General features: G+C 41.9%; 1 protein-coding gene across 3 annotated transcripts in view; it reads left to right on the forward strand.

Annotated features, from left to right (window-relative positions):
• LOC126190843 (aldehyde dehydrogenase, dimeric NADP-preferring-like) overlaps positions 1 to 24,263 on the forward strand; it is a 209,443-nt gene that overhangs the window by 133,111 nt on the left and 52,069 nt on the right. For 2 of the 3 annotated variants that reach the window (XR_007538289.1, XM_049931426.1), the window contains exon 2: positions 24,063 to 24,106. Coding sequence is in view for 2 of the 3 variants with exons in the window: in XM_049931426.1 (XP_049787383.1) it covers positions 24,063 to 24,106 (44 nt within the window). In the remaining variant the exon portion in view is untranslated. Of the gene's footprint in view, positions 1 to 1,085; positions 1,191 to 24,062; positions 24,107 to 24,263 lie in introns of those variants that run through there. The other variant, XM_049931427.1, reaches the window with a different exon arrangement.

The raw sequence follows: 24,263 nt of genomic DNA on the forward strand, positions 1-24,263 counted from the left end.
AAGCTTAAAATGTATGAACTGACAAGGGACTGTAGCCTGTAGTATGTGACATCAGTGTGAACTTGATGTCTCTAACCGTTCCTGAGAAAAAGGTTTCTTAACAATCACATGGACAGACAGGTAGCTGATGTACAATAAAGCGATCCTACAAGGGTTCCGTTTTTTTCTGATCAAGGCACGGAACTATAAAACTGGCAATTTTGGAATTGTGCTCGCTCTTAGATAAGTTTCTACGGATGCCAAGAACCTTACAACTAACTCAGTAGAGAGTAAGAGTACCTTCACTATGAATTCCGATCTGAAATGGAGCGCCGGCCAGAGTGGCCGAGCGGTTCTAGGCGCTTCAGTCTGGAACCGCGCGACCACTACGGTCACAGGTTCGAATCCTGCCTCGGGCATGGATGTGTGTGATGTCCTTAAGTTAGTTAGGTTTAAGTAGTTCTAAGTTCTAGGGGACTGATGACCTCAGATGTTAAGTCCCATAGTGCTCAGAGCCATTTGAACCATTTAAATTGGAGCTAGAAAACGTCTTTGTTGGAATCACTATCCCGGTTATCTTGGTAAATCCGAGGAAAAAAAATCTCCTTTTGGAAATTTCGCGGAAACATTTTGTGAATGGCTCTGTACGAAAAATGTCACGTTACACCACGATTCGGCGTCCACATTACGCAGTAGATCCCTGTGTGATTGGATAAGTAATTCAGTTCAAAGATCGAGGAAAGGTAATGGTATACTATCTCAAACAAGACCACGCGCATTGAAGCACTGCGATGCGTTCAGGAGTGAGGACACCTTCTGTTAGCCCTAAGTTTCTTATGAGCAGCATTGAGTGAATTTGCGTTCTAAGGTCGTTAACTCGCGCCTGGCCGCCTACATAATGTCTATTGTCTCGATTACAGTAGCTCACGATCTTGCCGCAAGCCAGGCCGTTAGTTTCAGAGACACTGCAGTTGACACGTGGCATGAAATTTTAATAGTGAGAGTATCTGAGTCCGGCGAACTGAAATGCGTTGTGAGAGGGGGAAGGGTGGGGAGCGGGGGGGGGGGGGGGTCGCCCGCCGAGTCCCGAACTGGCCGGTAATTACGCCAGCGATGTGCCACGGACAGCCGCCGCGGTGGAGTCGGCAGTCCATCGCGAACTGCCATGGCTGGCGTGCGCATTCACGTCGCGACAGCGGCGGCCGCTCCAGGTAGGCGGTGCACACTGCATTGTTGTCGACTCTGTCGGACCCGATCACCTACGCGCTATTATAGTGTGGCCAACATAAGAGACAATACTAACGTGTCCCAGTCGTTAGAACAAAGTTCAGTTTACACTAAAATGTGATTGCGATGTCTGGATAACGTGTTTGAAAGGCATGTCTTATAGCTGATAGTACATTTACTCTACATCAGTATGCAAAACCAACTAACGGAGACGTCCGAGTGTTGTTAAGCTGATGTTACCAGCACTGTGTGTTCTGAGGAGTGTTCTTTGTTTCAAAAATTTCGCTGATAACTGTGGAGAGCTGTTCTACTCGCCTAGTAAGTGTGAATGCCACAAGGAGCCATCGATGGCTTCAAGGCGATTCCAGTGGGTCGAAGCGTTGATGATATCCTGGGACCCCTGGAGAGAGGTTCACTCGGTGGATTAGGGGTTTGTACATTTTTAACAGTGTTGGTACCACGCTGACGCTTCTAAGGAAATTCATTTCGCACTTCGTACTTAGCCTGGTTCGCGACTGGTCTGAAAACGTTTTAGACCGGCAGAACGTAGCACAAAGTATTTTCTGTAAATATCAACACACACTCCGCTGCAGAGTGAAAATTTCATTCTGGAAGCATCCCCCAGTCTGTGCCTAAGCCATATCTCCGCTATATCCTTTCTTCCAGTGCTAATCTTCCAAGTTTCGCAGGAGAACTTCTGTGAAGTCTGGAAAGTAGGAGACGAGGTAACGGCTGAAGAAAAGCTGAGGGTAGGTTGTGAGTCGTGCTCGGTTAGCTTAGACGCTAGTACGGTAGCTCAGTGTGTTCGGTCAGAGAGCTCGCTGGTCTCTGTGATAAAAAATCTGTGTGAAGGTATCGACAGTGAATTTCAATGGGTGTCATGTGACGTCCGCTACGACCAGATACAACGAACAATAACGAACAAATTGCATTTAAAAAGTCGGTAGAACGCTTGCCCGCAAAAGGCAAAGGTCCCCAGTTCGAGACTGGGTCCCGGACACTGTTTTGATCCGCCAGGCAGTTTCATGTATTTAAAGATCATAATTGCTTTAACTAAATGTTAATCCATAACGTGGTCACTTCACCGTAACTGGTTGATCATGAACAAATGCACTGCTTTTCCGTACCATTCTGTAAGAATATACGTTATTCAGCGTAGAGGGTTGTCTACAGACGTCGAAGTAATTTCAGGCATTTCCCAGAATATTGTGAAACGGCTGTTATTGTTCATACAATATCTCACTAATGGTATCACACTTGTACATCTACATCTACATCTACATCTATACTCCGCGAGCCACCTTACGGTGTGTGGCGGAGGGTACTTATTGTACCACTATCTGATCCCCCCTTCCCTGTTCCATTCACGAATTGTGCGTGGGAAGAACGACTGCTTGTAAGTCTCCGTATTTGCTCTAATTTCTCGGATCTTTTCGTTGTGATCATTACGCGAGATATATGTGGGCGGTAGTAATATGTTGCCCATCTCTTCCCGGAATGTGCTCTCTCGTAATTTCGATAATAAACCTCTCCGTATTGCGTAACGCCTTTCTTGAAGTGTCCGCCACTGGAGCTTGTTCAGCATCTCCGTAACGCTCTCGCGCTGACTAAATGTCCCCATGACGAATCGCGCTGCTTTTCGCTGGATCATGTCTATCTCTTCTATTAATCCAACCTGGTAAGGGTCCCATACTGATGAGCAATACTCAAGAATCGGACGAACAAGCGTTTTGTAAGCTACTTCTTTCGTCGATGAGTCACATTTTCTTAGAATTCTTCCTATGAATCTCAACCTGGCGCCTGCTTTTCCCACTATTTGTTTTATGTGATCATTCCACTTCAGATCGCTCCGGATAGTAACTCCTAAGTATTTTACGGTCGTTACCGCTTCCAATGATTTACCACCTATGGCATAATCGTACTGGAATGGATTTCTGCCCCTATGTATGCGCATTATATTACATTTATCTACGTTTAGGGAAAGCTGCCAGCTGTCGCACCATGCATTAATCCTCTGCAGGTCTTCCTGGAGTACGTACGAGTCTTCTGATGTTGCTACTTTCTTGTAGACAACCGTGTCATCTGCAAATAGCCTCACGGAGCTACCGATGTTGTCAACTAAGTCATTTATGTATATTGTAAACAATAAAGGTCCTATCACGCTTCCTTGCGGTACTCCCGAAATTACCTCTACATCTGCAGATTTTGAACCGTTAAGAATGACATGTTGTGTTCTTTCTTCTAGGAAATCCTGAATCCAATCACAAACCTGGTCCGATATTCCGTAAGCTCGTATTTGTATCCGTACAAACACTGACTGTTCATACACGACGCAGTTATCTGTGAGAAAGTATTAACCGAAAAAATTGTGTTAATACCCATCCCTATATGAACAAAATATCAACCTAGTACGAAGACTCATGACTAGCTTTTAATGCAGATAAATGTGTGCACATTACAAGACGAGAAAACATCCCTTGATTATAGGGTTAAAGAGTCACTGATGGCGTTGTTAATGCCGTATTCGGCAAGTAACAGAATGGCTTTTTAAAAAATTGGGAGACTGTAGTGGATGTAGTTTTGATATAAGTTACCTATAACTGGAAATGTGAAATAAAGTTTTTGCAACACTATGCACTTTGTATGCATTCGGTAGGCTAAATAAAACACCAGAATACTGTGGTTCGGAAAACGTCTATTCGCAGTAGAGTACAATCAAATACTGTAAACCGAATCCCTGTCGCTTCACTAAAAACTAAATTCCGTCCGAACAGGCCTTGGAAGGCCCAACGTTACCGACCGTCGCCGTGTCATCCTCAGTCCACAGGCGTCACTCGATGCGGATATGGACGGGCATGTGGTCAGCACACCGCTCTCCCGGCCGCATGTCAGTTTACGAGATCGGAGCCGCTCTTCTCAATGAAGTAGCTCCTCAGTTTGCCTCACAAGGGCTGAGTGCAGCCCGCTCGCCAACAGCACTAGGCAGACCGGATGGCCACTCACGCAAGTGCTACCGCAGCCCGACAGCGCTTAACTTCGGTGATCTGACGGAACCGGTTTTACCACTGCGGCAAGGCCTTTGGCATCGCTTCACTACTGTAGAGTAAATTTCAAAGTCACAATACCTCGACTTCGTTACGCACTGCGCAACGAAGAATCACGTTTTGTCCGATTCTCTGTAAGATTCCGCGCTTTCGTCTTATGGTACCAACCGCCGTAAAGTTGCTCTCAGTGATCTCAGGTACTGTCCTACTGGTGCTGAGTACACAAGTTGTCTATGACATATGCCTCGACCATCAAAGTGTGCTGGAGCACCATCGTTATGAAGCCACAAACTGGTGCGCAGTTTCAAGTGAACGCCCTCCAGAAGTTGAGGCGAGAAGTTGTTCAGGAAGTTCAAATACCATGCACCCTTCAACATGGAGTGATGTGTTGCCCAGTAAGGTGATCTCCAAGAATTCCGGCCCACATGTTCACTGAGTATCTCAACTGTTAACTTCTCATACAGAGAGTGCGCAGATTGTCAACAGCCGCCGGCCAGAGTGGCCGAGCGGTTCTAGGCGCTTCAGTCTGGAACCGCGCGACCGCTACGGTCGCAGGTTCGAATCCTGCCTCGGGCATGTCCCCTAGACTTAGAACTACTTAAACCTAACTAACCCAAGGACGTCACACACTTCCATGCGCGAGGCTGGATTCGAACCTGCGACCGTAGCAGCAGCGCGGTTCCGGACTGAAGCGCCTAGAACCGCTCGACCACAACGGCCGGCTTTCCTGTACAGCACGTATTACAATTAGTGGCGTACGCCAGGGGTGTCAAATGGAGAATGGCGTCCAGTTGGAAGATCTGTATACATTGACGAAAATCAGAGCGAAAACTGATTCAAGTGAAACTGCACAAGGAAAAAAGGGGTGGGGGAGGAGCGACAATTGTTAAGTCATGAATTCCCTCGAAGAAAACGGTCTATTGACACACAATCAACATGGATTTAGAAAACATAGTTCTTGAGAAACTCAACTAGCTCTTTACTCGCAAGAAGTGTTAAGTGCTATTGACAGGGAATTTCAAATTGATTCCGTATATCTGGATTTCCGGAAGGTTTTTGATCCTGTACCACGCAAGCAGCTTGTAGTGAAATTGCGAGCTTGTGGAATGTCGTCTCAGTTATGTGACTGGATTCGTGATATCCTGTCAGAGAGGTCACAGTTCGTAGTAATTGACGGAAAGTCATCAAGTAAAACAGAAGTGATTTCTGGTGTTCCCGAAGGTAGTGTTACAGGCCCTTTGCTGTTCCGTATCTATATAAGCGATTTGGTAGGCAATCTGAGCAGCCGTCTTACGTTGTTTCAGATGACGCTATCGTTTATCGACTAGTAAAGTCACACACTGGACTCGCATTCGGGAGGGCGACGGTTCAATCCCGCGTCCGGCCATTCTAATTTAGGTTTTCTGTGGTATCCCTAAATCGCTCCAGGCAAATGCCGGGATGGTTCCTTTCAAAGGGCACGGCCGACTTCCTTCCCTGTCCTTCCCTAATCCGATGTGACAGATGACCTCGCTGTTTGGTCTCTTTCCCCAAACAACCCAACCCAACCCTAGTAAAGTCATCAGAAGTTCAAAACAAATTGGATAACGATTTAGAAAAGATATATGTAGGGTGCGAAAATTGGCAATTGAGCCTAAATAATGAAAAGTGTGAGGTCATCCACATGAGTGCTAAAAGGATTCCGTTAAACTTCAGTTACACAATAAATCAGTCAAATCTAAAGGCACTACGTTCAACAAAATATCTAAGAATTACAATTACGAACAACTTAAATTGGAAGGAACACATAGAAAATGTTGTGCGGAAGGCTAACCAAAGACTGCGTTTTATTGGCAGAACAATTAGAAAATGTAACAGATCTACTATTGAGACAGCCTACACTACGCTTGTCCGTTCTCTTTTAGAATACTGCCACACGGTGTGGGCTCCTTAGCAGGTAGGATTGACGGAATACATCGAAAAAGTTCAAAGGGCAGCACGTTTTGAATTATCGCGAAATAGGGGAGAAAGTGTCAGTGAAATGATACAGGATTTCGGGTGGACATCATTAAACCAAAGGCGTTTTTCGTTGCTGCGGAATCTTGTCACGAAATTCCAATCACCAACTCCCTCCTCCGAATGCGAAAATATTTTGTTGACGCCGACCTACATAGAGAGACACGATCACCATGATGAAATTATGGAAATTAGAGCTCCTAGGGAAAAACTACGTGTCCGTTTTTTTCCCCACGCTATACGAAATTGGAACAATAGCGAATTGTGAAGGTGGTTCGATGAGCCCTCTGCCAGGCACTTAAATGTGATTTGCAGAGTATCCATGTAGATGTAGATGCGCGTGGAAAAAGTCTCTCGAACTGGCCCTGGCCTCGGGTTATAGCGTGACTCATCACCCCTAATCATTCGTTTCCAGTCACCTACAGTCGATTGGCGTCGTTCCACACTCCACCTACAGTGTCGCTAAGCACTAACTGCAGAAACGTGTGGCTTGTGATCAGCTACTCGACCATTTTACCCATGCCTTTTATCTCTCTACGCGCAGTCATTGTGGTACCTGGACTGCTGGCAGCACTTTGGAGCTCACAGCTGATTCCTTCCGCTGATTTCATGCGATTTTTTATAACCACCCTCAGCAATGTTCGACGGTCCCCGTCCGTCAGTACACGAGGTCTGCTTGATCTCGGTTTAGCAGTGGTTGTTCCTTCGCATTTCCACTTCACAAGCACATCACCAATACTCGACACGGTAAAAAAAAAAAAAAAAAAAAAAAAAAAAAAAAAAAAAAAAAAAAAAAAAAAAAAAAGTTTGGCTCTGCCTGTGCTGGAATTACAAGTGTGAGCATAACTGATATGGACAACGTGGCATAAAAGTACTCAAAGTGCAGAAGAGTGACCCATTCAATCTTTTTATGAAAGCCACATACAGTCAAAAAAGAAAAAACGCAGATCAACAATACCAGGAGAAAACAACTGAACGTTTCTGTAATGCAGTGTGTTACAGCCCACAAAAAAATAAAAAATAAATTGGAATTTCTGCTATACAGAAAGCCCACATTGAACCTTCTCCAAGAACTTAACGCCTACTTGGGGTGGAAAATAGGCAAAAGAATTACATGATGGGTCATAACTAGACCAAACAAGTTTTTAGAATAGCAAGAGTGATAACTCAAACAACTAATTGATAATTACCTGATAACACCTCACATTCCACGAGACGAGAGCTGGATTTCCATATTATTACTGTTGTATAGCATGTAGTGCAATTTACTGCCAAAAATACTAATTTGAAATTTAAAGAAAGCTTATGCTACTCCAGTGTAAGTTTCATAGACTTCTTAAGATCGACTTTTCTCAAGTATTCCATTTTTGTGTTGTGTCACTGTTCTTGCCAGATTGAGGTATGTACAGATGTAAAAGTTTTGCCGTCGCTGCAGTAACAGCTCATCATAGCGTTGTTGCGCCTATATTCCACTGCATTCAATAAACCCATGCACGGGTGCTATCGGTCAACTCTTCGTCAGCAACCTACCCATACCGCTGTGTACTGCTGCGGAGAAAACAAACCCGCCATAGAGCCGAGTAGCACTGAATGCAAGCTTGAAATGGATGGGTAAAGTGCGCGTTTTTGTTGTACTATCGGAACTTCACTGTTGCGCAGATATTTTTAGTCCAATATAGATAAAAAGATCGTCGTGGGACAAGAAATCAAACGAAAGGAAATTACTATGTAGTAAGCCACCGGAGGTCATGGTTTCCTTACATCAAAATACCGAGGAGATAGCCCTGAACAAAATACGGTATGTGACCGATGTAATTGGCGTTTATCCTGCGCAATAGGTTTTCCACTATCAGACCAGAAGTATCCGGACACCGCTGTGTAATGCGGAATCGACTACTACTTCGAACGTGGACTAGTCATTCAGCGATACTGTTCTTGCCGTAGTGAATCATGTAGTAGTCTAAACAAAGCTGACGCAGCTGCCCTCAAATGGACAAACTGCTAGATAGAGATCATAAGTTTCTCGTGCAGTCTGCGGCACTTCACACATTTTTCAGTGACATAAACTAAAAATTGCTGTTTTTTTTAGACTTGTCACTGTTCTTGCTGGGGTGCGATATGTTGCAAGTCTTGATGATTGCAGATCATCAGCAATTTTTTCACTTTTGTGAAGGTATTTTCGCGGAGAATATTAAGTATTGTAACAATCCGCGTAAACCATAATTACCGGTATATTATATATAACTGTAGACGACGGGTCCTCTGTTCAGAAAATATACCCAAACAAGAACCATAATTTTGTTGGTGGAGTTCAGTTTCATCCTGTACATCTCTGTACATACATAATTGGGTAACTGCATGTATAGCTGGGCGCGGATCAAATCCAGACAGTTGGTCTGGTACGGCGCTCAACCTGAGCTTGGTTTTAGACGATTTTCTACACTCATATAGGCAAATATTTCAAATACGATAGCGCAGAGAACAAAGTTTACACTATTCACAAACAGATGCTGCACACGACTTTCTGTCCTTGGTTAACTAACGTTTGAGGCGATAGGTAGTGCATCGGGCCAAAAGAGTTTAAATAAAAATAAATTTGTCAAATCAGGAAAACACTGGCTCCCATACGACGGTATAAACATTAGGAAGTACATGTACACAAAGGTGTGTGCCTGTGTATATAATCCACCATAGCTTACGACGTGTGGAATAATTTCAAACTTGCTGCAAGTATGACTGAATACTAAAAGACAGTCACTGCCGAGATAAAATACTCCTATTTGTGTGGAAAATTGCTGACAGGTTAGTGAAGTGGAGCCTAGAGCAATTCCAACCACACTTCGTGTATGACTAACCACATTCCACAGTTACACTTTTCTGATGATGCAAGCTTGCTAAATATGTTGTCAGTCGTTGTACAGTAATTGTTTGATTTGTGTCTACGCACAATCAAGCTGGTTAAATGAAGCAAAACAATAATACAGTATAAAATAGCGCATCCAAGTATAGTTATTTTTTTGACGTTTGTCAGTCGTTGTTTTCTACAGGTCTGATCTTTTCCTACCGCAAACTCTGATAGTTGTAATAATTAATCAACGTTATTATAATCGGCGAACACGTGATTCCACCCAAAGCCACTCTTCCAAGAAATGAGCACGAGTATTTTATCCATAATCAACTGTGGCAATAACTTTTAATGTATATGCTGCCACAGTGGCATAACATTCCTGCCAGTCATTCACTCTGTCTGTTGCAAATTTTATGAAATTTTGGAGAAAGTACTGCTGTTGGAATTGTGATGTTTCATTGTTGAACAATCAAACTAAACTAACGATCCCGGGGATCACTTTCGCGTCTTTATTGTACCGACTAGGAACTAAAACATGGCGTACAGTGATTAAAAGGATTCTACATCTATTGCATTTCTGTTCGTATGTTTTGTGATTACCCGTTCGTTTGATAAAATAAAATTATATCGCTTGTTTCATATGATTAATATTATTTTAAGATTGTTGCTATAAGCATCTTGATAATCTCTAAATATCGTTGGCTTACAAATACCAAACTATCACTTTGTGTTACACTGATAGTATTTAGATGCGCGTTGGAATAAATTATTAACATTGACCCGAAATGCGAGGTTATATGCAACATCTTGCCATTTCGACTCTTAATTCCAATTTGTCGGAAGGCGCTAAATACTATCATTGTCAAACACTGGATCACTATAGTCTGGACCGTTGTAACCATACACTAGTTTTAAAGGCATCACAATGTTTGTGACGTTATGTCTTCTGAACAACAAATGAAACAATGAAATAATTTGGCAGGTACATTCAGTGGTATATGTACATACTGTCTGCAAAATTTGTTGCGAAAACAGTAAGTAGTAAAACAGTAATAAATTAAAACGTCATGCCTGATTCTGGAGATTTATTGTATGAACAGAGAAAATTTCGTAAGGGCAAGTTCATCATTTTGTGGGGGGTGGGGGGTGTCTCTGAGAAAAGTTTCTTTAAGGGTTTTCAATTATGTGAAAAAGTTTGTTGGAAATCAATAAGAGCTCTCATTCTCAAATGCTGGAAAACTAAAGGCCAGCCATTTTGCGCGCAGTGCGGTATGCTGCCTTACGATGTATGTACAGTTTCCAACTGATACTTGTCTCACTGTGTTGAACCTATAAAATAAGACTGTAGCTCTTAATGAGTAGATTATGACAATAATTTAAATTTTTAAATCGGGTAAGAATTATAAGAAATATTGTAAATATGTAAAAAATTTTGTTGCCCCTGGAAACCGTTAGGTAGGCAAAGTGCAACTGAAAATGTGAACCATAAACCAGGTTAGCCGTTTAGTAGTACAGATTTGCATTTTCCGTGGATAACTGCGATCACTCGCTATGACATGGAACGAGTCAGTTTTACTGGTCATAGTAAATCTTGTCACCGGAAATTTTAGCAACAAAATGGTTCAAATGGCTCTAAGCACTATGGGACTTAACATCTGGGCTGGCCGCGGTGGTCTAGCGGTTCTGGCGCTGCAGTCTGGAACCGCGGGACTGCTACGGTCGCAGGTAGGTATTACAATCATGAACAACTTAAATTGGAAAGAAACACAGAAAAAGTTGTGGGGAAGGCTAACCAAAGACTGCGTTTTATTGGCAGGACACATAGAAAATGTAACAGATCCACTAAGGAGACTGCCTACACTACGCTTACGCGTCCTCTTTTAGAATACTGCTGCGCTGTATGGGATCCTTACCAGATAGGACTGACTGAGTACATCGAAAAAGTTCAAAGAAGGGCAGCACGTTTTGTATTATTGGGAAATATGGGAGAGAGTGTCACAGAAATGATACAGGATTTGGGCTGGACATCATTAAAAGAAAGGCGTTTGTTGCTGCGTCCGCATCTTCTCACGAAATTCCAGTCACCAACTTTCTCCTCCGAATGTGAAATTTTTTTTTTCTGACATCGACCTACATAGGGAGGAACGATCACCACTATAAAATAGGGGAAATCAGAGCTCGTACGGAAAGATGAGGTATTCGTTCTTTCCGCGCGCTATATGAGATTGGAATAATAAAGAATTGTGAAGGTGGTTTGATGAACACTGTGCCAGGCACTTAAATGTGATTTGCAGAGTATCCATGAAGATGTAGATGTTTGCTAGAGGTTCTAGAGCGGACACCATACACTACCCTTGTTATTTGTTTCTGTGCAACAAACACTTTTAAAAGTGAGTTAGCTTGTTTACATTTTCATATCCCAAGTGTAATATGAGGGGCGTTCAATACATACTGCAACACATTTTCCTCTCTTGGCAGATTTCGGTTGAAAAAGGCGGAGTTTGTTGTGGGACATCCCGCTTCGGCCCGTATAGTTTCACGAAGTTCCGACAGGTGGCAGCGCTATACGTAGCCTTCAAAATGGCATTGTAATGAATGTGCGTTTCAAGCAGAGAGCTGTCACTGAGTTTCTTTTGGCGGCACGAAGAGTCGTTGGGGGCGGCGTCTGTCATCATCGCAACAAGGTCGCGTAGACCTATCGGATCTCCTGTGTCGCCTGCACACAGCTGTGACGCCTCCAATGTTAAAAAGCACGGGCGCTCTCAAGCGTGATCACAATCAAACACCTCGCTACTCAACCGGACGTCTCTGTTAGTAGCGCTGACACACTCGTCCACAAGTAGAGTACTGAAAGATGTGTCCCCCTGGGTTCCTTACCTTCTAACAGAAGACCATAAAGAGCAACAAAGGACTATCTGTGTGGAATTACTTGCGGATTACGAGGCTGATCGTGACAGTTTTTTGCCGTCGCAGGTGTTGAAATATGGGTTCCTCACTTCGAACTGGAAACAAAAACGGCAATCCATAGAATGGCGCCACATAACCTCTCCTCCGAAGAAGAGTTCAGAGCTGCACCCTCAGCCGGTAAAGTCAAGGTGACAGTCTTCAGGGACTCCGGAGGGGCCATTCTGTTTGATAACCTCCCTCTTGGCGCAATGATCAACTCTGAAGTGTGTTGTACTATACTCAGGAAGTGGAAGAAATGATTTCAGTGTGTTCGTTGCCACAAAAATACAAACGAACTTCTCTTTCTCCATGACAACGCAAAGCCTTACGCATCTGAGAGAAGCTCACAAAATTTCATTGGACTGTTCTTACTGACCCACCCTGCAGGTTGAATTTCGCACCTCCCGGCTTCCATCTGTTTGGCCCAATGAAGGATGGACTCTGCGGGAAGCAGTACGTGGATTATAGGGAGGTTATTGATGCAGCAAGACGCTGGCTCCGTCGTCGACCAGTAGAGTGCTACCATGCTGGCATACGGGTCCTCCCGGTAAGGTGGCGTAAGGGCGTCACATTGAACGTAGATTATCTTCAAAAATAAGGTTTTATAGCCAAAAGAGTGCGCTGCTTTATTGGAATCCTGAATAAAATCAACCTGGTTCAGGCAAAAATTTGTTAAATTACTCATTGAACGTCCCTTATTTTATCCGTAACGCAAAAGTTGACAGGTGTTCGTTCCGGAGACATCTAGAGAGCTGCCGTTGCGGCTGTATTTATGCTTTTAAAGTTTTGCACTTACTGTGATGTATGTCGAATGGCTAAATGGTTCAAATGGCTCTGAGCACTATGGGACTCAACTGCTGAGGTCATTAGTCCCATAGAACTTAGAACTAGTTAAACCTAACTAACCTAAAGACATCACAAACATCCATGCCCGAGGCAGGATTCGAACCTGCGACCGTAGCGGTCTTGCGGTTCCAGACTGCAGCGCCTTTAACCGCACGGCCACTTCGGCCGGCGATGTATGTCGAAAACTTATAATAATAACAGTACGTTACAGTCTCTACTATGAGCGAAAAGTGCATTCAGGAACAACCTCACTAGGATTATAGAAGAAAATATGAGAGGTTAACCTTTCGATGAAACTATTCCGGCATTGGCATTAAGCGATTCGGACAAGCTACGAAAAACCTACATGTGGGCTGTTAGATGGGAATCTAAACACTGCTCCCCTCGAATTCAAATCCAGACTTCATGGATTATAGTTATTGGCCTGGTTTCATCTCTTCGGATATCCACTTGATTCCTTTCGCGCGGTGTATTGTTGACTTCACCTGTAATCCATTAGCTACTCATTCTGACGGTGATGAAGTGTGAAGTGTAACATTTTCTTTCGAAAAGAATTAATTTCCTACACTGACTGACAATTTTGCCTTGGAAAATGCATTATTTCTCTGAAGACCTATTTGTATGAACGTGGACCGTACCAGCTGTGTAATTTGAAAGCAGTCATATGCCGTATGTGCAGTGTGTCTCATACACTAGGGCCAGAAACACAGAGATGTTAGACAGTTCATTTATTCTCGTAATAAGTGGTCAAAGTTACGACCGTTTGTCTCAAAGCACGCACTTCAGCGGCACATCATTTTTTTTCAGCACTTTCTCGAACACTTCTGTTATACAACTCGTTGCCCATCTGAGACGAGTGTGGCGCAGGGATTTCCATCAATCCAGACATACCTGCTAGCCACTTCCTCTTCAAATTCTATCGGGGTTTCAGACAACAAACTGCTTCAAGCAACGTCTTAGTAAGAAATCCATAGGAGTTGTGTCTGGTCACTCACACTGGCCGTGAGGCAGGACTTTCTTTCCAAATTAATGATCATGGTGTGTATGTTCATGTGCTCATGGACACTAGTCTCTAACAGGGACGGTACACTAGTATGTTTAAACCACATCGTCTCGTAGACATTAAGAGGTACAATCCCAAACATCTGTGGCAACACATCTCAAAGAACACCAGATAACATATAACGTTGAAACAGATTGACAGCAGGTAAGGTTCGTGACTTGATCGTGTACAACCGGCCGGGGTGGCCTAGCGGTTCTAGGCGCTACAGTCTGGAACAGCGCGACCGCTACGGTCGCAGGTTCGAATCCTGCCTCGGGCATGGATGTGTGTGATGTCCTTAGGTTAGTTAGGTTTAAGTAGTTCTAAGCTCTAGGGGACTGATGACCTCAGAAGTTAAGTCCCAGAGCCAGAGCCATTTGATTTGATCGTGTACAAATCTTGTCTATAAGTTGATAGAGAACCGTTGTTGCCCATCTGAGACGAGTGTGGCGCAGGGATTTCCATCGGTCCAGACATAACCGATGCTGCAGTTGAAATAGCATCACGGTTAAAAGCAAACTCATTCCCGAACAACATAAACATAGAAGGCTCGGACAGCAGTACTGAGCTGAATAACCCACTGACAAAATTGAACCCTAGGTTCAAAATCATTTGGCTTCATTGCTTGCAACGTTGTTCATGATAGATATTGCGCTCCATGAGTACACTCCGTACTGCACTCCTAGAACTGTAAATTTCACGGGAAAGTTGACTGGTGCTTATTGATGAATTTTCCATCACAAAACCCAATATAATGTTCTCAAAATGTACTCCCCGAACAACCTTTTGTCGGGAAACTTGGACAGTTTTCCGTGTGCTGAACAACCCAGTTTCTCGCTAATTTCTATTCATTGTAGGCACTACATCGTACTGTAGTATACATGAAATGCATTTCCGTACTTTCCAGTAACGAGTAATACTCTACAACCATACTCGAACTGTAAAAATACGTTAACTCCACCGTCGACATATCACAGACGATTGTGTACTATTTTTCAAGGTGTTTAAGATTATCCAGCGATCAGTTTACCGAAGCAGTTTACCTACCGAAGCAGTTTATCTACGCGTGCATCGCGCGTATTTCTCATCCAAGACTTCGTACCATTTGAAATAATAATTTTTAACCACTGGGTTCGTATCTCGTTTTAGAACCCTCTACAGTCTGCGTAATTTTGACCCAAAGGTTTTGTATACCCTGTATAAAAAATGTAACTCCCACACTGTGGTACACCCAAGTTGTGTTGATACCGACTGGACAGTAGAATGTTACGCCGTGTGACACATTCTGCGGTTAAAAGTAGTTCAGAAGCTGAAGGCTTTGGACTGGATTGAAAGGTCAGCGGTTGTCGTCCTTCATACTTGAGAGAACCCTGCGGGTTTGAATAAATACAGACGCTCTGCGTGGCTAAGGTATTTGTAACTGTAGACCTCAACAGAAAGTTACAGAAATCCAGATAGAAAAATTTAATCCGACCATGTCATTTATATATTATTAATAGCACTTTTAGTGCCTCTCCCTCCCTCAAATAAATTTCTACGGACACCGATGTTCGTACATATTTCAAATCTAAATAAATGTTACGTGTGCAACAAAAGAGCTCAGATCATTTTTCATTTCAGGCGTAAATCTGCGACATCTTTCACTTCTTTGAGATGATGATACATTTTTTGCTGCACCATTTGATGACACTTTCCCTCAAGAACCATAAAACCTCTGTTCTGACAACTAGTTCCATAAGCACGTTCATTGGTACTTCATAAACCAATGGTTTCAGATAGCGTCACATGCAAACGGAAACCTTGCAACATTAAAAACTGGTCAGGTATATTCGTATGCTATTTACTGTGCATCATGTCCAAAGATAACAAATGCTTCGTCCGCAGCTCGTGGTCGTGCGGTAGCGTTCTCGCTCCCCACGCCCGGGTTCCCGGGTTCCCGGGTTCGATTCCCGGCGGGGTCAGGGATTTTCTCTGCCTCGTGATGACTGGGTGTTGTGTGCTGTCCTTAGGTTAGTCAGGTTTAAGTAGTTCTAAGTTCTAGGGGACTGATGACCATAGCTGTTAAGTCCCATAGTGCTCAGAGCCATTTGAACCATTTTGAACAAATGCTTCAGGAAATTAAAAAGAGAACAACTCTTGTTAAATGTGCTATGCAAGACAAAGGAAGTACCTTAACGAACAAATGCATGAACACAAAGGTGAGAGCTGTCCCGAAGTGATCCTACGCCCTTTATAGTACTGCCAAAGCTGTGCACCCTCTTCCTGTAAAATCAGCTTTCTGGCTTTTTTCTTTGCATATTTAGCAAATTACTTAAATGAAGACATTGAAAAATATTGCACACAAGAAACTAAATGTTTCATCGTAGTCAATAAATTGCAAATTATATAAACTTTCTACACAAATTAAAAGTAAAATAACATCTCAATCTGTTTATGGCGGCTACTGTAGATGATGTATAATAAAAAACAGTTTTTATTTGCTCACAAATTGCTAATAGTGCATAAATTACTAATTAGAAAAAAAGAAAAAGGGCTATAATTAAGAGCTGAGAGAATATCGTTTTCGAGGTACTGTTATTTCATTATAACCTCTCTTTACATTTCTTTGCTTTGAACGAAGCAAACGGTGCTGCTTCGTGTTCTGTCGACAGGATAGCTAAATTTGACTCCATTTTAACAACAGTTTCATCGTCTCATCTTTTATTTGCTGCGTTCAAGAGATGCTGCTGTCAATGGCGATCTCATAAATTAATGCCCTTGTACCTATTTTGATGTTTGGATAAGCATTCATTAACCCATACTTTGAAACAGCCTTCAAAATATGCAAATGAGAAGCCCTGACAATGTTCTTCATCGGCTCTTTCTCTTGGAATTTGAAAGCAGGTATTTCGTTAACTAATTCTTGTATATTTGGCACCAAAATAGGCTCCACATCTTTCAGATTTTGATACAGGGCTCTCACTTCAGGCATTTTGTGAAGAAATAAAGTCGGATGACATTTGTGAGAGCTGTCTTCCATTTAACTTATTATTCTATGAAATAATTTGAAGCATCTAATTGAAAGAAGTCTCGCTTCAGTCTACGATCGGCAAATATCGGAAGCCTTCGATCAAGTAGCGTAAGTGTTTCAGCATCCGCTAGCCAGTCTTTAATATTCTATAATACCGTAGCGAATTAGGAGCAAGAACCCCATTATGGAATGTGAGCGAGCTTTGTATTCGGCAGGCAGCTGTGTGAATCAAATGCACTTTTGCCAATTGTCCACATATACCGTGTTGTTGATAGACGTCTGCTGGGCAATGGTCGTTTCTTTATTATGCTGCATGGACGAAATGACACTTTGACAACATCCTGCATTATAATCAAGAGCCTAAGGAAAGATTGCTTTTTGCAGACAGAAGGTAGGGATGCGAGGGGTAGGAGAAATCACGAAACTCTCCCGGCTAATTCTAAACCGTATTTCCTTCTTATTTCTATTTCTCAGTAACTTTGTGTGCACCCTCTGTGTCTCCTCCCATGGTAGGGATTATATCGCCAGCCCCTCGGGTCGGTCCTGTTCCTAAATCTTTCGTCAGGTGTGTGCTGCTCCGAGTGAGTGAAAGCTGACTAACGAATAAAAAAAAAAAAATTGGCCAGTTGCGAGTAGGAATCACGCCCTGAGGGTTCCGTAACAACTTAATTATGTGTATAGATGGTTCATCCATTCTGGGAATTGAGAATCTCGATCGTTTTTGTCTGTTGTCGACATCGATACTGACATCAGTCTCAGGGAGTTCAAGTTTTTCGAGAATGTTTTAATTTCAATAATACAAATGCGACGCATAATCATGCAGGACGCAGGCGATCATAATTATAATTATCGGCAGATCTGCATTTAGGCTGACAGGGTCGCAATGGTAAAAGTCAAACATCAGCCAGGGAATGACTTTATTGCTCATACGACGCGTTTCGGAATTTATCGATCATTAGGAGCGATTACTGCACGGAGCTATAGTGTGTCAAGTTGTATCTGAAATAAACATCTGATGATGGATAAATTCCGAAACGCATCGTATGAGCAATAAAAGCTATTCCTTGCCTGATGTTTGACTATTAACATTGCGATCCCGTCAGCAGAATTACTGATTGTTTTAATTTCAAGTTTGACATCGGACAACAAATGACAAAAGAAATATTTTTTTCGTATGAAATAATCAAAAAGTAAGTTTTCGGATTTTCTTCCTTTACTTTTACTGTGAAGCCGTGTTTCTTAACAAATTTTATGATTTCAGGCCAACGGAAAGTACACTACAGGTTTTGCTGAGTGACTTTGTGAGTGTCAAAATATGTGATATAAATGGCTGTGGCTATTAGCTGAATTGACTTATGTGCTTTCATTTATTACACTGCCAAGAGCCTGCAGACCTTCGTATGTGACATGAATTTCAACATGGTACGTTTATTTGTTCCTCGGGAAAAGGATTTTCAACTGTCTGACACACAGAATGACAAACGAACACCAAAGCGATCCTCTAACGGTTCCGTTTTTACCGATTGAGGCGCGGACCCCTAAAAATAAATAACAGCGGAAGATGAAACTTGTGGTTCGAAAATATTGACATTGGTAACATACAAGGACTGGACAAAAATATGGGAACACGGCCAGAAAAGTATGCTTGAACATTAATGCAGGTTGCACTTTTGTAATTGACCACAATCGGCACATGTACAATGTCCTCAATACGTTGCAAGCGCCAAACGTAGTCAGAACAGTGTTCTGTGTAGTATGAGTTCAGTGACTCGAACTTGTTGGTGTTCATATGGTGGGTACTTTCGTAACCAAGGTAACCGAAGTATTTGGAGTTCTCAAGAGGCAGCGTATCAAAGATTTATACCGCACACAGGGAAAACATTATCCGCAAGTCACAACGCGGACGAAAGTGCGTGTTGAGTGATCGTGACAGTTACTGAAGAGGATTGTGAAAAAAAATATGAGGACGACAACTGCTAAATTCACTACAGGACTGAATGTCGCTTTCGCGAACCCTGTCAGCGCCAAAACAACACGAAGAGAGCTCCACAAGCTGGAAACTACAGCGCGAGCTGGAATATCAAAACCACTCACCTGTGGTACACATGTTCTGAATAGGAAAACGTCGTGTCGAAGCCATAAAATCTGGACTGTGAAGCAATGGAAGGAAGTCATTTGTCCGAATGAATCACACTGTTCCGCCTAGTTTATGTCCCAAGAGTGAAACATGGCGGAGCTTCAGAGATGATTTGGACAGCCACATCGTGATATTCCAGGGCCCTCTTGGTTATTCTGCAAGGTCGCATTCCTCTCTAGGATTATGTTACCATTTTGGCTGATCAGGTCCAATATTTGTTCCTCAATGTGATGCTGTATTCCAAGATGACGGCACCCCTGTTTACACATCTCGCATCATCCAGGAATGGTTTTGTGAACATGAGCATTTGTCACATGTCCACCGTAATTACAAGATCTTATAAGGGGGTTGTTTGTGTTCTTGCCCTGGATGATAATTAGACGAAGTATTTGTCAGGATTTGTCAGCGATGGGTCCTTGAGGTACGCCAATACGCGAACACGAGAAGTAAGTTTAAACAGTTTTATTAACAAGAGCTCATTACAAAAGACGCACGCTACGCGCACCCATTATCACTGTGTCTGACATCCTAATTATGATCGTATCGAAAGGCTCCATGGTGAGCTAAGAAAAGAGACGTATTCGTGCCCGTGGCCAGGCTAGCTAATACAGCGTGCTGCGGACGGCGGCAAGTCGCTTACTACTTGCGTCGCATTTCGGCCGGAAGTGCGTATACTGACCAAGCAAATCTCCATATTATTGAGCTTTGTGGTCTATTTTGGAGAGAAGGGCGCGTGTCACTATTCATCTCCACAACTGTTACCTGAACCTGCCACTATTTAGCAGGAAGAATGGTAAAAGGTTCCGATGAAAAGCATATAGGACTCAAGGACGTTTTGAGAGCCAATAGAGAGAGAGAGAGAGAGAGTGTGACACTGACACTCTGTGACCTCAGCAAAGCCTTTGACTGCATCTCACACACAACACTAACAGCCAAGTTAAGATGCTATGGTGTAGGAGGTGTTTTCTATCAACACTCCAATCTTATTTGGAAAACCGAAAGCAGGTAGTATCAGTGCATGGAGCAACTTCTCTTGAACAAAAACTGGAACATGGAGTGCCCCAAGGATCAGTCTTAGGACCTCTCCTATTCCTCATATATGTCAATGATATGAGCTGTAATAGTCAAATGTTGCAGTTTGCAGATGACACTACCCTTATTGCCAAAGGACATACAGCCGCAGAAGTTCTTGGTGCATCAAATTTGATGTTTGAAGAAATAAAAGAATGGTTCGTAATAAACAAAATGAAGATCAATGAAGAAAAAAACCCAACATTTGATATGCGGTCTAACCAACATTGAAGACCAAGAAAACATGGAGACTGTCAGACTACTGGGCTTCAAGATTGACAGCAAACTCTCCATGAATGATCACACTGCATATGTATGCACCAAACTTTCTCGTGTGATATACCTCCTGAGGAAGCTGAAGAGGGTAATAACTGACCAGCTTCTCACAATAGTGTACCATGCACTCTTCCACAGCCACATTAGCTATGGTCGGTCTGTTGTTGTGGGGACACTCCTCAGGCAGCAAAGATGTGTTGTTATTACAAAAAAAAGCCATCAGGATCATATCCTCTAGCAAAAGACTGGACCACTGTAAGCCTATTTTTACCAGGCTAGGCATAATGACTGTCTTTAGCCAGTATGTGTATTTCTGCCTCATGTATATAAAAGAAAATCAAGGGAATTTTAGCATAAGACAAGAAATACATAATCATGACACTCGCTGTAAGAGGAACACTGAAGTGCCAAGGTGTCGCCTATCAAGCACACAAGACAGCTTTCCAACAGTCGCCCTAAAAATGTACAATCAACTGCCTCCAGAAGTGAAATCCCTGTCACCTGAATTATTTCGGAAAAAAATTGCTCAGGACTTGAAACAACACCCACTATATTCATTGGAAGAGTTTTTCAACAGCAGTTCTACTGAATGGACAAAATAATAAATATTGTTATGTTTTATATATAATTTTGCCTAAATGTAATCTTCATCTTATGTTAACTACACATTTAATTTTGTGTTTTACCTAAAGCACATATTTTGCCAAAATGAAACTTTGTGTGTGTGACATTTTGCTTTATGGTATTTTCATTTGCTGCTATGAAGTTTTACTTTCCTGTTTAGTTATATTTCATTCCTGCTATGTTCTATGTGTTTTTGTGCACTGCATAAATATTTTCTTTTATTTGTAATATAAATTTTGTATATGGTGTTGTATAAATGTTAGTTGATAAGCATTGTATTTGTGACGCAGTCTGTCCAGCCATGGCTGGTAAATGACGAAGATATAGTAAAGTAAAGTAAAGTACATCATGTTAGGCACGGCAATGTGTTGTGTTTTTGCTGTTTCCATATTTTTGCCCTCTCTCTGTGTCTCAGCAATACATTCATGGAAACAATATAAATATTTCACCTAAACGCACTAGTAAGATAGAAGACAGTGGGTCCTGAGAAAGTTGTGCCTTCTAGTCATTATCAGTTATGTTATAGACAGTTGATTTTTAACTCAGAATGACCATATGTGTCTAAAACTGGACAGTGTACTTGCCGTTGACCTAGAATCACAAAATTTGGCAAGAAACGAGGCTTCACAGTACAAGTAACGGAAGAAAATCCGAAAACTTAATTTTTGATTATGTCACACGAAAAAAATATTTCTTTTGTCATTTGTTACCCGACGTCAAACTTGAAATTAAAACAATCAGTAATTCTGCATTCAGGCTGACGGGATCGCAATGGTAAAAGTCAAACATCAGGCAAGGAATAACTTTTATTGCTCATATCGATTTTTAACTCAGAATGACCATATGTGTCTAAAGCCTGACAGTGCTGTAAATTGCAGAAGAGAAACCACAATTTATGCTTCATAGCTTCATACATTGATATGTCACTAAAAGGAACTGTCAATAAGAACTGTCTCAAAAATGAGAAATGCCGAAACAAGGACCAATGCCATGAAAGTTAGTAGTGCACAATTTTTATTGATGAATTTAAGAGGCTTTCAACCATTTGTGTTAAAGCGCCACTTCCTGGATGGGGAGGTGTGCCAGCCCTGGATAGAATGTGCCTGGAAAATTAGTGATGAGGGTCAGTGTGCCAGCCACCTTGGATGTGGTTTTTTAGGGGTTTCCCACAGCCTACTCAGTAAATGTTACACAATTCACAAACATTTCAAAAACTTTTATTCACTTTCACATGAATAAAGACTACACACAGACAGTTGGGTATACATATTCCATCCTAGGTGTAACAATGCTAAGTCTTGCACGAGATAGGGCACAGTGAGAACACTGCCCAGGTAAACAATGTATAGCAGTTTTATTGAAAGTACACAGACCAAATTACTCCTCCTTTGGAGAAAAGTTAATCACTACAAGTCTGTGATAGTTCATGATTAGCATTAATTTATAGAAGTCCAACTTATTATACGTTACTTGCTTTAGCTGACTATCAGCTGAATACCACGGACACTGTAACTCCTACAACAAAGCCACAGTTGATAGCTTTCTTCGGTTCACTCAGTAACATCAGTTCCAATCAGAGCACTGTCTCAACTACCAGTACCATACCAAAGAACTGTAACATTACTTCATCATTTTTTGTCTATGGAAGCTCATGCATATGTCACCCATGTAATGCAGCACAGGCAGTTAGTGCATAAATTCTACTGCTACAACAGTGTGTGTTAATCTTTTGGTTATTTACAATAATTTGTTTGCATCAGAGGTAAAAACAACATGAGAATGAGATGAGATTATATTATTTTCAATACTGATGTGTAAAGATAAACATTTAATTCACACTGAAGCTTACAGAGGAGTATATACTTTCATACACCATACAATATTGTGACGTCTTCTGATTCATGTTCTCCAAAATTCCTGTCTATTGAGATGAAAGAACAAGAAGCCAATTTTTCTTCCAACTGAATGGATCAGGGAGAGTCACCAGCATATCTTATAATAAAAGATCAACAAATTTCTTTCCTACAATTCTGAGCCACCAAAGGATCAATTGGAATAGCATGGATGTCCGTCCACTCATTCAGAGTTTGTGTTCACACAACCAATCCACTACAATGATGAGATGCACAGTATTCACAAAAAAACATGTATGTTACACACTCTGTTCAGCAGGATCCTGTTGACCTCCATTTGACACTGAATCACAACTCATCAGAAAACTAGAGAGGGTTCTACTTAGTTCGCCCCTGTTTTTTACATTCCTCCAACCAATGTCTTCGGGCTCTATGGTGTATATTAATTGCAAGCATATCATAGACTTATATCCAGTTACTGTTGACGATCTTCATCCTGATGGTGTCTGGAAGGCACACTGAAGTTCAATGGTATTCTACCTCACATTCCAGGGTAATGTGAGTAATAATCATCTCGGGTTGTTGTCAGATCTTTATTTCTGGAGATAATGCATACTTATTGTTTGCATTTGATAGTTTTGTGAAATAACAAAACTAGTCATCCTTAATAAAGTGAAACTGATGATTAGAACTAAGATTCTCACCTCATAGAGTCATGACTCTACCTTCCTGAAACCAGAGATCCTCAGAAGACTCATGTACAGTACACGGAAATTGAAATCAATGCCAGATACAGCAAACTGATCGCATTGCTGATGCCAGTTTGCCTCATATCTCCTTAATATGGCTATACAGAACCAATATTCCATATCTCAAAATGTTGTGTAGAGCATTCCATGTTGCTTGTTTGATGTCTGGTTGCTTTTGTCCAATCACCTTACAGAAGGAGCTATTTTGTGCAGTCGTACTTGTAGTTTCTACATTCTGTTACTGCCACTAATAGCAGAAGATGTATTTCCAACTAACCTGGCATCAATATACAAAACATTATCTGAAAGCTTGTTTTGAGAAACAAATTGTTATTTACTTATAATAATGACCTGTTGAGAAATAATATCCTGTTATTTTGCTTGCAGCTAATTTAACTTGCCCTTTTTTTTACAGTGTCAGTAGCCAATGGGAAACAATCGGACACATTATTCTCAAATGTAAGTGTGACGTTTAACATTTATTTCTTCTCATAATCACTTTTAGTGAATAGATCAATTAACATTGTGGGATTCCCTGTAATCTCTTCATTCCTAGCCTCACCAAAAGGCCTTTTCTTCTAATATCAACACTGACAATATATCACTGTTGTTTGAT

Source organism: Schistocerca cancellata, chromosome 6 (genome assembly GCF_023864275.1).
Source record: "Schistocerca cancellata isolate TAMUIC-IGC-003103 chromosome 6, iqSchCanc2.1, whole genome shotgun sequence".
Taxonomy (NCBI): Eukaryota; Metazoa; Arthropoda; class Insecta; order Orthoptera; family Acrididae; genus Schistocerca; species Schistocerca cancellata.